The 14,414-nt window shown below is 40.8% G+C and overlaps 1 protein-coding gene across 1 annotated transcript in view; it reads left to right on the top strand.

Moving 5' to 3' along the window:
- The window catches only part of LOC145989425 (uncharacterized), a 32,937-nt gene extending 19,448 nt beyond the window's left edge, over positions 1-13,489 (top strand). The window contains exons 6-7 of the mRNA XM_083124768.1: positions 5,710-5,913; positions 11,855-13,489. Coding sequence (XP_082980894.1) covers positions 5,710-5,913; positions 11,855-12,960 — 1,310 coding nt within the window. The 3' untranslated portion in view covers positions 12,961-13,489. The remainder of the gene's footprint in view (positions 1-5,709; positions 5,914-11,854) is intronic.
- Positions 13,490-14,414: the final 925 nt, after the last annotated feature.

Consider the following 14,414-nt stretch of genomic DNA (forward strand, 5'->3'; position numbering starts at 1 on the left):
GCGCCACTCACCGGTTTTGGTACAATATGGTGTACTGTACTAGCCACGCGTATGAATTTAACCTAGGCCATCTACCTGTTCCCATTTTGCGTGGACGTGTGTACTTTCGAGAAGGGAACAATTTCGGCGTAAATATATTTATTTTTCCTTTCTATGTCGTTCGAGAAGATATGAATATTTAGTGCATTTACGATACAGTGCCTCTATTAGGGATGGGAAATCGAATCTGAATCCGAACTACCCTAATGCAGAATTAGCCGAATCCGAATTCAGTCAGATTCAAATCCAGGATTCATTACACGATAGGGTCCCAGAATTTCATCACACGAATCAGCTAGAATTGCTATTCTTCAAACATTTCGATCCTTTCGATCTCGCTTTTGGAATACTCAAGAAATGTAATGTGTAGAAAAGGAGAATGATTAGCACTACACCATCACGAAGCCTGACACTTTTGGCTAAACGCAAAGACGTTGAATGATGTTAAAATGAGATGGATGGAAGGACAATTACAAACATATATGGACGTCACAACATGAGCCCTGCAGAGGAATATACTGGCTGTGAGTCCAGACGTTAGAGCCTCGTTACTCTGCAAAAATGCAGTCAGGGTGTACTACGTGGAAGAAAGGTTGATATTTTGGTATCTTGGAAAAGGAACATGAGACTTGTATGTAAATTACGTTGTGTGATCTTCGGTTTGGGTTTGCATTAGGAAATGTTGGTGAGCATGCATAATTTCACAGATACTCATGTGTCGAATAGAGATCAAAAATTACCGAGAGCTTTTCCAGGCACGAAATGTTTTAGGATTTGTATGAGCTGAAAGAAATATGTTTCTATAAACATAGGATATGTGCAGTGCCGGATCTACAAGCCTTGGGCCCCCCGCAAAATTTTACCAAAGGCCCTCCTCTACCTTCACCCACCCAACTCAAAATTTTAAATAGGAAGAGGGTTGGTTATGAGTTATGTAGGTGGGCATCACTTTGAACAACTCTTATAAAAAATAAATATGCTGACCAAGGCAGTAATTTATTTTATTAAAAACATAAACTAAACGTAACGTTTCAACCTTCTACCAAGGTCTTCTTCAGACTCTGTATCAAGTACAAAAGTCTTGTACAAGTCTTGTACTTGATACAGAGTCTGAAGAAGACCTTGGTAGAAGGTTGAAACGTTACGTTTAGTTTATGTTTTTAATGAAATAAATTACTGCCTTGGTCAGCATATTTATTTTTTCATAATCATGGAAACAAGGCTGAATGGTGTTATAACTCTTATAACACAGGTTAGTGCTCGTTTTGCAATATTTATATAAATGTCTGCATATGTCCATAAAAATAAGCGGGCATTACAGGCCGCAAATGTCGGCATCTCCGTCAGCGCCGCCTGCCACGCTTCTCCCGATCTCTCGGCTAAAGACCGAAATGAACACACGGTATATAGTACAATGTTTTCTCACACCTGGAAAATGATAGGTACATTTGTTACAATCACGCAGTCGTAACTTTTTCCTTATTAAAAATTGGTTGAAGGAACCTTTACCCCGGCATTTCTCGTGAAATTCTACCCTGACTTGATTTCTGATCTCGGGTGGGTGATCTAAAGTCGGAATTTTTCCGGCTTTGTCCCCGCATAAAGCGGCTTTAGAGCTCACCCAGCCTCAAATCAAATGGTATCGGGGGGGCCGCAGCGTGGTGCTGATCCCATCACCTCCGAGATGGACATCGAAAATATATGGGGCCCTACCCCCACCCATTCCCTAAATGTGCCTTCATGGCACGGTGCCATATGCATAGGGAACTTTAACTTTACCTGTATACAGGTATATTCTATTCGTTTCTGTACCCCTGAGTAACTACGTGTATTTTTTACCTGCACGAACCCTCCCCCCCCCCCCCCCGCACTGCGAGGTTTTTGCGGCTTGCAGATCCGGCACTGGATATGTGCATCAGTGCATGAAATGAGGAGGATGCGGGGGACTGGTATCCCTCAGCTAGCAAAATTTTAACAAAGCATCCCCCCAGCTGTCTGGTTGTCACCATATTAAACCATAGGAGCATTCCTCCAGCTAAGTGCAAGTGTAGTGAAAGTAATGGAAATGAAAGACGGTGTTGGTGAACTCCCAAGCAGTAGCAGTGGGAATGTGGAAGTAGACGGAGGGGTGGAAGGGTGTAGAAAAATTGCACTAATTTTTTTTTCCATCCTTGTATGGTATGCACAGCTGTAAAGAAAATAAATTCTATTCTATTCTATTCCCTCCAGCTAACCCCAAGGGTCGACCAAACATTCCCCAAGCTAACATTTGCCACTTCAAGCGCTGATGTGCACCTAAATTTGATTATGCAAAACCACAAATCTCGAGAGGAAATCACCCTTTGCTGCTGCTTTTCCGGCCTGGCACCAATTTAATTGCAACCTCGCACTTTGTATGTATTTCCGTCAATGCACGAAGGTATCTTCCTGGTACCTTTAGTCACCAAAGAGATCTAAACAAAACTTTTACGCACGAGAAGTTCCTCCGTCTCTTTCTAGTGCAAAGCAGATTCTGTTGTGTTCATATTCTCCATACAAGCGCGTTTCCGCTGCCGATCCTTCCACGAGAATGTGTGACAATGAGCTTGCAATTACGTGCAAAAACTTTGGGTGCGTGGCGGCGTCAAATCCCTGGAATTCGGTGCGTCGTGCTTTGTATTTTACGATCTGCTCTGTTTTGTTCCTCCGCGTTTACTCTACGTTGTGAAATCCTTTCTATGACTCCCGACTAGCACGCATGCTAATCGCCTTCGCACTGTTACACCTACCAACATTGGCTACTCGGTGTGTAATTTTATTGTTGCATTTTCCCGGCAATGAGCTTCTGTGCGAGTAGTACATAATACATACTTCAATTTCCCAGCACTAAGGTTTCAGCCGATCTGGAAAAAAAATTCACATGCTCTTTTATAGCTGAAGTTATGTTCCACTCTCATAAGTTGGGTCTGTAGAGTTAAAACATTTATAGTTCGCGACCAGGAGTGCCCATCCCCACCAAGATCAATGGGACATCCTTCCAGAACATGTCATAATCCTCATACATTATTTAGCGTGTCTGCTACAATCCTATTACCAAAAGTCACTTTTTTTTTTAGCTTTAATGAACACTTTACTTAATGTGCCCCCTTTAAAGTTGTCCTTTGCTTCATATCGTGGAAATATATTTATATTATATAAATTATATAATATATTAGTCGAGCTTGGAATACCTAAGAAGCTTGTTAGTATGATAAAAGTATGCACCAGTGAAACAGAAAGTAAAATTCATGTGGGTATTAATGTGTCTGAGAAATTTACAATTCATGATGGGTTAAAACAAGGAGATGCATTATCTCCATTGCTCTTTAAATTTGCCTTAGAATATGCTGTTAGGAAGGTTAAAGAAACTAAGGAAGGACTAAAATTAAATGGTATGACTCAGTTGTTAGCATATGCAGATGATGTAGACTTATTAGGGGATGATATAAATACAATTAAGAATAATGCTAAAATATTTTTCAAAACTGCTAAAGAGATAGGTTTGGAAGTTAACAAAGAGAAAACTAAATATATGCTTACAGGCCGAAACCAAGTGTTAGGTAATAATCAAAATCTAATTATTGATAACAACTCGTTTGAACTAGTTTCCAAATTCAAATACTTAGGAGTAATATTAACATGTGAAAATTATATTAAAGAGGAAATAAAAAGTAGGCTTAATTCAGGAAATGCATGTTACTTCTCTCTTCATAAACTTTTGTCTTCCCGTTTAATATCTAAGAAACTAAAAGTTAAAATATACAAAACAGTAATTTTGCCTGTAGTATTACCGTATATAGGTGTGAAACTTGGTCCCTTACATTGAAAGAGGAACATAAATTGAGAGTATTTGAAAATAAAGAACCTAAGAAAATATTTGGACCTAAAAGGGATGAGGAGACAGGTGAGTGGAGAAGGTTACATAATTTGGAACTACATAATTTGTATTCATGTCCAGATATTATTAGACTGATTAAATCAAGAAGACTTAGGTGGGCAGGCCATGTGGCACGAATGGGAGAGGAAAGAGGAGTTCACAGGATTCTTGTTGGGAAACCTGATGGTAAGAGACCTGTAGGAAGACCAAGACAAAGATGGAGGGACAACGTTGAGATGGACCTAAAGGATATCAGTATGGATGGAAAAGAGTATATAGATCTTGCTCAAGATATAGACAGATGGAAGGCCTGTGTTGCTGTAGCCATGAACCTTCGGGTTTGAGAAAGCTAGAGAATTAGTTAGTTCATATCGTGGATAAAAATGGCTCACCTAGTAGCAAAATATACTTGGAACCAGTTAAAGTAAATGAATTACTAAGGAAATATATTCTGATCCCCCCCTCTCCCGCCTCATCGCACATATCGCAATGTTGAATTTTATATAATTTTAAGGGGGAACCACCCCAAATTTTTGATGGTGCAAATCGTGCCATTATCCTCCGCTGTGTGTATCCATGTTCAGAACAGTGTAGAGTGGAAGTTATATTTCAACTTACCAGTATTTGACTTGACAGCGTAGAAGTTTATTTACAAACAATTTTCTGGAATTTCAGTTATCTTTAAATTTGTACTGTTTTAATTTCTCTACACACGCAACAAACACACTCTCCTTCTCAAAATGCTACTTTACTTTAAATTGGGCTTATGGCGGATTAGAAGTAGGGATTGGAGTTCACCCGAGAGATTATTCCATTGTTCTGCACACAGTTATTTATTTTCTCCCACCTCACTTCACTGAGAGTCGCTTGTTTTTAATTCTGCTGGTTACTCAAGAAGTAGTTTGTATACGATATCACCACTTGTTCTTTCCTTTAGTTTGCATTAGCACAGAAGTTGATCAAGTATAATTTCTTTGCGTGCTGTACCCTCGTGTATCTGTACATGTAGCATGGCTCCACGTGCTGAGCTGTCTTCTCTCATTACACTATCAAAAACTTTTCTATTATCCTAGAGACATTATTTCCATCTCAATAGAGTAGCTTACCTCTGTTTACCTATAGGCCTACTTGGTTATGCGAAATTAAGATACTGGAAAAATTATGCGTTGTTATCATATCGCTGTCACTGCATCTCTTCACAACTGGATTTCTTGGGAGGTTTTCTAAAAACTTTGTTCTCCTTTACAGTTTTTTGTAACGTTGGCGATACACAAATGCTATCAATATTTATTGGAATGGTGGCGATGATGATGAAGATGAGTGATGGAGAAGGCCTATCTCTATTTGGAGGAAATGTTGACGCTTAGAGTAGACAACGCTGCATGGTGGACGTTGCCACATCGGACGAGAACCAGCAATTTCTTGATTGCCCCAAAATTCCCTTTCCGACCTATAAATTCCCTGTATTGTTTGATATGGTGCTTTAATCTCCCCTTGACAAGATTCGAACCTTGGGTCTCTGACTTTCTAGCGCATAATTCTCACCCTCCCTCCTACGGCAGTAGGTGTAGAAATACCAATAGGAAGATTTATAGTATAGTATAGATATAGATATATTGCATAGTGATTGTATATAATACTGTAATGTATAGGATCAATGTGGGTGAATCCCCTCCAGAAAGTTTACTTCTGCATAAGCCTATGATAAGGAATCCTTTTCCCGTAAAACTACTATGTATCAATTGCATGATCTATGATTTGTTTCTAAACTGCAGATGGAATCTACCACGTCATTGGTCCATCATTTCATGTGTCAGGTGTACCCAGCGGTCAAGATGTCCTGCCTCCTGCTAGAATATTGGACTTGCAAGCAAAGATTGGCGATTCAACCGAATGCGAAGAGATGGCTTACTGCAACTTCACCATTCCTGTTACTTTGACTTGGGCAGCTACGGGGGATAATTACACTGTAGGAAGAGGTACGTGTAACTTGTACATGTATGTACACGGACAGGGTTTGTTTAATTTGGTTTATTTTACTTCGCTCTTCTGCTACTTTTGGCTACTTGCGAAGATGAAGAGGAGGGATGACGTGATGAAACTGATGAATGAATGGTTGGACGAAGAATAAACTGTCTTTGATTAATTAATTAAGAGTTCCCATGCCCAGGCCGAGATTCGAACCCCGGACCACTGGCATTGCAGCGCGCTGTGATAACAACTCCGCCACGGAGATCGGCTAAGCGCACAGGGCAATACCATGTTGGCTGTGTAAGGGGTTACCTGAGAAGGCGCCAAAAGTCAACCTCACTTCTACGTAGTATACCTGTAGCTGCAGGCCAACGAGCCTCTGGCGAATGGATTCATATCCAATATAATACCATGTGGGTTCGTGTTATCGTGTGTATGTTCTTAAGTTGCTGAGTGTCCTTTTGCAGCATCGGTGTATGGAAACTCTAATTAACCTTGGAGAAAGTATAGTTTTAGTTGTTGAAAAGGAGTCCATGACAGTAATGGTTTTATAAATTGAGTGAGGAAATTTTCAACAGACATATCTCTTGCTTTCTTGTTGCAGTTCTGTCCTCGATCTTGTTTTAATTAATGGGCTTACCTCCCATGGCCGTATTTAGAGGGAGGTTTCTAGGGTTCAACCCCCCCCCCCCGAAACTTCTGACATTTTGGATTAGTGGAAGTTCAGAAACCAAAATCTGTAACTTATTTTCAATTTTTTTTTTCGAAACATCACAAAAATACAAGGAGACAATGTTGAAACGATCGAGCTAGAATTTTCATACATTTGGAATTCTGAAACTTAAGTGAAACAGGATTTATTCTCGGAATCGTAGCCCACCCGCGACCCCTTCATTTTCACTTCTGCTGTCCTCTTTCCAGTGTTGTTCCTGCGTCACAAGGAATATAGACTGAAAATTCCCTTATGATTGTCCCAAAATTCCCTTTTCAACTTTTATATTGCCTGTCCGAAAAAGTCGAAAATACCCTTGATAGTTCAAACCTAGGATCTCCAGTTTCCTAGCGCATTACGTTCGCGATTGAAGTTACAATTCATGCACCAGGCTGTTTTTAAAAAGAATAACTGGTTCCTCACTTTTCAAAATTCCAAAAAAAAATAGTTTTAAGGTCAAACAACAAAAACTTTATGACCAAATTTCCATCTAACTTTTAAAGCTTTTTTTTAAGTTATCTAAAATATAATAACAAAGTATAATAATTGTGCATTTCAGTACACACTGTATGAAACGTTAAAAAAAAATGTGCTGGATATTCACTCATCTGCTGGATTGAGTAAGCCCCCTCATGGATATAATAATAATAATAATTATTATATTAATATTATGGAATAAATGTGTTTTATTATTATGAAATTTTAATTAATATTGTATAATTATTGTTGTAATTTCTATTATTCAAATTTCTGGCGACGCCCATGCGGACAATTATGAATGGACCCCCCCCAGAAATGTTTTCCTGCCTACGCCCATGTTGCCTCCGTATTGTGTCTTGAATTACTTATTTCCTATTACGCCGCCACGGAGTATAATGCCTCAACAAAGCATCGTCAACGGCCTCTTATTTCCAGCCATCTTGTTTCATTCCATGTCTTTCCTGCTTCCCATGTTTCTTCTACTATCTCTCTCCTGTTAATTCCTGTTCTTCCTCTCCTGCGTTGTCCTCGTGGGTTTCAGTTCAATGCTTGTCTCTCTATTGTCAATGGGTCTTGTTTAAATGTGTGCTTCTCTTGATCTGTACTATTATCGGCTGTTCTTGTGCGCGTTTCCAAAGGACTTCGCTGGAAATAACATCTGATCAGAGTGTACCAAGAAGTTTTCTGAGGCACCTATTTATGAATGTCTTTAAATCTTTAATGATTTACTGGGGTACTTTCCATGTCTCGCATCCATAAAGGAGAACTGACTTCGCATTAGTTCTGAAAATTCGCTACTTCGTTCTAATTGAAGTTTATCTGGTATTCCAAACTTTATACAGCTGAATAAAGACCGCGTATACTTACTGATCCTTGTTTTAACGTCTTCCTGTTCCGACGTTAAATACCGTATTGTGTGACGAGCACAAATAGCCTATGTGCTAACATGCCCAGAATACAAAAAACAATCAAGCAATACATATTTTATAATAAAACACGGGGATATTTTTTGTGAATACCTAAAGAACGATGCATACCACTTATAGTACAATGGTCCAAAATTGACGGGAACTCTACGCAAACATTTGAGCCGCTGTGGTCGAGTCGGTAGGGCGCCTGACAAGAAACGCGTATTCGATTCCCGGGGTGGGTGATCTAAGGTGGAAAGTTTTCCGGCTTTGTTCCTACATAAAACAGCTCTAGGGTTAACAGCACTAGGGTTCAACCAACCTCATAAATGGCTACATGTGAGATAAAGGCGACCTGAGCGTGGTGCTGATCACATCACCTCCAAATTGGCCGAGAACGATTATGTGTAGGACGCTACCCTCGCATCCCCAAAATGTTCCTTCATGGCACAGGAAATTTTACCTACCTTTCCTACCTAAAGATTACAGATACATTAGTCAACCAGAATATCTCATCTTATCCAACAATTGATAGTCCATATCGTTAAATTGAATTATGTTTTGTGAAGGAACCCACAATCTTTCACGGTATCGAGTAAGGTCTGGAAGGCGTCCAAGGAAGACTCCTTGTGGCACATTGACCTCGAGTATTGAACTTGAAGGATTAGTGTTTCAATGAAATCTCGCCGAACTTTATCCGTGGTGTTCGGTTTATGTTAATGGGAATCCAACTCCCAAGGCTGACAGAAGGTCACTTATCAAAGACTCGGAGGGAGGCTTTTTTAGTCAACGGCACGAGTGTTCTTCCTCTCAATATGCGTCAGTGCAAACAGATGACTGACAGTTGACTTGAAGGGAGGGTGAATGCATGGCCGATCCATACGAACGGTCACGTAAGCACGGCTGCCAAGTTCTCGAGTTTCAGATCGTTTTGATAGTTTTCCCTGCTCCTGTCCTGGATTTACATATTGGGATAATCTCGTATATGTGCGGTTCCTTGGATCTCCCTCTCCCCTCCTCTTTGATTCCAGCAATCCCTGGCGGATGCCAGATTCCCTGTCTTGGTCGGGAGGAGGAGGTGGTAGACTAGGAAAAAAAATCAGTTAAAAGTGGGAGATGCTTTTGTATTTTGGAGATTAAAATTGTTTTGATTAACAATAACAAGTGGAGGAATGTGTGGCATTTTTTTTATTAACAATAACATGTGGAAAATTGTTAGGAGATTAATTGAATATGGAAACTGTGATATACTAACGGCACGATGAACTGTTAGTTCGAAGGTGCTGCATTTTATGATACTACCTAGAATACTGAAATGTGAAAATATTCCTTTGTAAAATTATTACTATTCAAGTGATGTATTTATATTTTACAACTTATAAGTGCGTACAACCAGTCGGCTTACACATGATGAAGAAATAGAAATCATATGACTGCCGACCTCTGGTTAGCTCGTCAGGGGTCTCCAGTAAGGGCACGGGTGTAATCTGTGAGTGTCCCTTGATCAATTTCATCATATCGTTCCTCATCCTCATCGTTGCGATTAGCCAAAAGTGGCAGAAATCAAATATCATATCACTAAAATAAAACACAAATCTTTATCTGATTACAAGTAATATTTGATTGCTTAAAATGTGATTTTTTTTGTAAAAGGGATATATGTATAATCAATATAAATTAAATTACAGCTCTACTTCAACGTACAGAACTACTTGATTTTCTGGTCACGTGGTATTTCCATGAATTTTCCACAATTGAGCCAAAATAATTGATTTCCAAGTTGATTTTCCATTGGCAGTCGAACAAATTCAGGTTTGCTGCCTCGGCAGCTGACTATATTGGTTGCTTTACTCACGATGTCGCCAGAGAAGAAGTTTTGGGTTCGAATCCCAGCTCAGATATGGGTGTTTCTTCCTGCTTATCCCTTCATCGATTTCATCTATTCATTCTCGTCGGCGTGATTTATGGTGATTACAAGATAAAGTCTGTATCTGCACAAGACAGAAAATGAAATACTCAAATTTCAACCCACAAATAAATTCTTAAAAAGAAGAAGACGCAGCATCAAAATCAGGCACACGCTCCGGCGTAGGTGGTTAGATCAGAAGGGTGGATTCAATTTATTACGACCGCAGCTCTTTTAAAGAACTTCACGCCTCTTCTTTTTGCTCGGAGCGGAATGGGGAACAAAGACGCGTTTGTTCATTTCCGACGCCGTCCCCCCTCGGCCGGTGGAAGGGGGAGGGGGCCATCGCTCTGTCTGAGTCAAAATAAATTAAATGCACTTGCTTCGGGGGTTCCGTCTGCAATCAATCACTTCAAACGGAGATTTCAGGCATGAAGAAGACGTTATGAAAAAAGTCGACGTGTGGGGAAAGACTTCTCCCATCAGTTAGCTCCACAGAGAATTCAGGGACAGAATATAGAGTACCAACTGATGAGTGATGACGTATAGGTAGGGATCTCGACTAATCGACGTTATTTTGCTCCGAAAGTGTTTTTGTTTTTCGGTGTTATTTTCGCCAGAATTCGCCGTCTTATTTTAGCACACTTTTCCTGCCAAATGTACCTAAATTACACCTTCATTCCAGCGGCGGCTGGTGGTCTGACTTTATGGGTGTGCACTTCAGCCTCGCATCCAGAAGAAATGTTTTATCACCCCTCTCAAATACTAGCTCCCACCCAAGTTATGTCCACGTTTTACTGAAAATAAAGCTATGGGAGAGTTTTATTTCATGAAAAATATTAAAAATATTAATTTATACAAATTTGAAATGCCTCAGTGAATTTTCCGTCGATCAGGAAAAGAGCGATGTTATTGGGTATAGATAATTCAACATTCGATAACCTGACAAAATCACTGTAAATATAGAAATGCCGATCTACAATATTCAATATTATTCTAAAATTATCGTAAAATCTGCCTCAGATATGGTCGCCAATGGAGCGTGGGAACTTTGGATGTTCTGAAGGAGATAGTGTTCAGTGAATAACTATAATAAAAAATAATTACATTGCATATTTATTTGGGTGTGCACGTGCGAATGTGCGAATAGGCAGAAGCCGCTACTCATTCATTCTGCTTTTAAACCAATATTTTAATTTATTTTTCCCGGGTTCGATCCCCGGCCGGTTCAAATCCGGGAACTTTTCTAAGGTTGGAAGCGGCCCCGGCGCCCACCCAGCGTCGAATAACATGGGTACCTGGGGGAAACCCTGGGGGGTAAAGGCGGTCAGGGGCGTGATGCTGATCACATCACCCCCACTCACGACCGGATCAAGAAAGTGTGGGGCGTTACCCCCACACCCCCTATACGCCTTCATGGCGTGGTGCTATGCACAGGGGAGCACTTTACCTTTTTTTTTTTTTACCTTTTTTTATTTTAATTTATACGTCACATGGCCTATCCCTGTTCGTGATTAATATGTTGGATACGGCTTCCGAAGACGTTATTTATCATTTCTCGCGTGAAATTCATCTATCCGTTTCAGTCTTTAACATAATGTGGAAATGGACCGCCATAAAAAAATGTTGAATGCCACCCACAAACACCAAATTTTGTGTTAAAACATGTGAGCTTGATCGTAACGCTACGACTGAGAGATGGAAAGGTTCTGAAGACTGAAGCCTCACTGGACAGTACCTTCTCCCTGTGACTGCTCTCTTTTCGTTATTTCAAGTTAAGCAGCAAGTTCAAAAATTGACAAAGTTGTTCCCCAATTTGGTAACATTAGTACTACTTGATGAATTTTTCCATAGCAACACTTGCCGGAGAAGAAGCCCGGATTTTGGATTTGTCAATATACTCCGTGAAACTGAAATAACAACATTTTCTTCCTCTTTTGCAGCCAGCTCGTACCAGCTGAAGTGCGACACGACGAGGCCACCGGTGAAGAACTGCCTGGTCGGTGGTCTCTTGACAGCGCCCGCCGTCTATGGCGCTCCAGAAAAAATGACTGTCTTTCTGCCGCTTCAAAATGCACCAACGACATACTTCATAACGGTAGTAGCAGTAGACTCTGCAGGAATGAGATCCAATGTCTCCAACATAGCCAGCCTGTACGTTGGCAACACCACAAACACCGGACCGTCCGACACCTGCAATGAGAGAAAACTTATGTACATCATCGTGGCGGCCACCGTGGGAGTGATCATTTTGCTCCTCGTGTTCTTCGGCGTCTGCATCCTCTTGAGGAAACCCAAGGGAAGCCGTCGACAGCCCTTGACGGATAACGACAACGGCAATTTCCCTGAAGACCAGGATCGCCTTCCTCGAGGCGCCGCTTGGAACGAGTACGCGGGACCACCCGAAGACCAAATATCACGGTTGACGAACCTGAGCGACCAAAGCTTGCCCAGGACATCCGTCGAAAGCACCATCGACAGGGATCCCGTAGCTCGAGCCATGGTACCGAGACAACCTCCACGTCGTGTTCCGGCGCAAGAAAATTGGGGTAGGCTTTCGACGATAGGCAACGCGAGCGTCTACGACATTCAGACTTCCGGAGATGATTCCAAGGACAGCTCGGACTATCGGGCTCCCACCGACTACATGCAACAAGAGGCCAACGCCACCACAGAAGAGCCGAAGTACGCGGTTCCGATCAAAAGCGGCAACGTGCAGGATGCTGCACCGAGACAAACCTCAAAGGACTGGCGCGGAAGACCAACGGACAACGCGACGTCCAGCAGCCTTCAATGGTTGAAAGATCAGGTACGGGCACTACCAAGGAACACTGAACATCCGAAGCCCAGGGTCATGTCCACCTTTCAAGCGGGTCACAGGAGGCCTCAAATGAGACCGCCGGCTCCTCCGCGAAGACTCCAAATAGTCAATGGAAGAGGTGTCCCTCAACAAGAGGACTCTGAAGATTCCGAAATAATTTTCCTAGTGTCGACGAACGATGGTGCAAAGTGGAAACAAGTCCCGGTGCATCCAGTCTCGGAAATCTAACAAATATTCGTCGAGTTTGCAGCGAGGCCACAGCACAATTTCATTGACATTCATGAACAATTCATGCAGGTCAACAACAGGAAATATATAAACAAAATATTTCACTTACCGTAGCAACTCTGCAGTCAGCATTTTCCATCCGTCCTGTTGCATGTGGTGCATCCCTAATAAAGAAACAGGAAGGGATATAAAATTTTACGGATATTTTAGTAAACTTTATGTAACTTAATATTACAATCTACTTTCAACTCCTGCTTCCAGAAAATGTCAATATGTAGTTTATCATTGTTTCAGGAGTTATAAACGAAGAACAAAAATAAATATATGTTACATGAGTCTTACAGAATAACATCATAAAAAGGAAGTGTATAATATTTCTTAGTAAATTTAAAAAAAAATCAGTTTTACCAGATTTAAATATTTTCTTAATATTCAAAAGACATATTGAATATCAATGCCTGTATCGATTTTATAAATTGTTCATAACTTTGTTTTATTGTTGTTCTCTTATATTTATTACATGCATTCATTCGTGTTCAGAAATAAAAGTTTTAATTTTTGTAACAAATTTTATGAATCTTTTCGCACCTTATTGGCTTATTTGAATGGTATATTTAGAATTGATATAATACATACGAGGTGTGTCTAGAAAAAAACCGGATTGTTGTTGCTGTCGACAAACGACAAGAGCGTTAAGGTCAAGCGGTGCATGAGTGTATAACGTGATATCCTACCTATCGACTGTGTGATTTCCCAGGGTGCGCGGCGCTCAGTTCCGCTGTAGCTTGTGGACGAAGTGAACCGTACATCTGTGCCCCGTCGGAAAAAATGTTAAGTGTGAAAGTGGAACAGCCTATCAATTTGAAGTTTCTTATGAAACTCGGAAAATCCGCCACAGAAACTTATGGTTTGATGAAGGAAGTTTACGGATATGAGTGTTTATCACGCACGCAAGTGTTTGAGTGGTTTCAAAGGTTTAAAGACGGATGAGAAGTGATTGCGAACGACTCGCGTCCTGGACAGCCTTGAACGTCGAAAACTGAATCAAACATTGCAAATGTCGGTGAATTGATTCGAGAGGATCGTCGCTTGAGTATTCGAGCTATTGCAAAACAACCAGCGAGTAAGAAGACGACGACCTGATTTGTAAAAAAGCAAGTCATGTGTTCTTCATCAGCACAATGCTCCTGAAAACACGGCATTGTCAGTCAAGGCTTTTTTTTGGCCAAGCATGGGATTCCAGTGTTAGAACAGCTACCCTATTCGCCGGATATCACTCCGTGCGATTTTTTTTTTATTCCCAAAGGTCAAATCAGCACTGAAAGGAACCAGATTTACGACCGTAGAATATGTGGAAACAAAAGCGACGGAGGTCATGAACATGGTTTCAGAAAATGATTTCCAGCACTGCTTCCATAAATGGAAGATTCGTATGGAGCGGTGTATCGATAGTT

The sequence above is a fragment of the Lepisma saccharinum genome, chromosome 6 (assembly GCF_977018435.1).
Source record: "Lepisma saccharinum chromosome 6, izLepSacc3.1, whole genome shotgun sequence".
NCBI lineage: Eukaryota > Metazoa > Arthropoda > Insecta > Zygentoma > Lepismatidae > Lepisma > Lepisma saccharinum.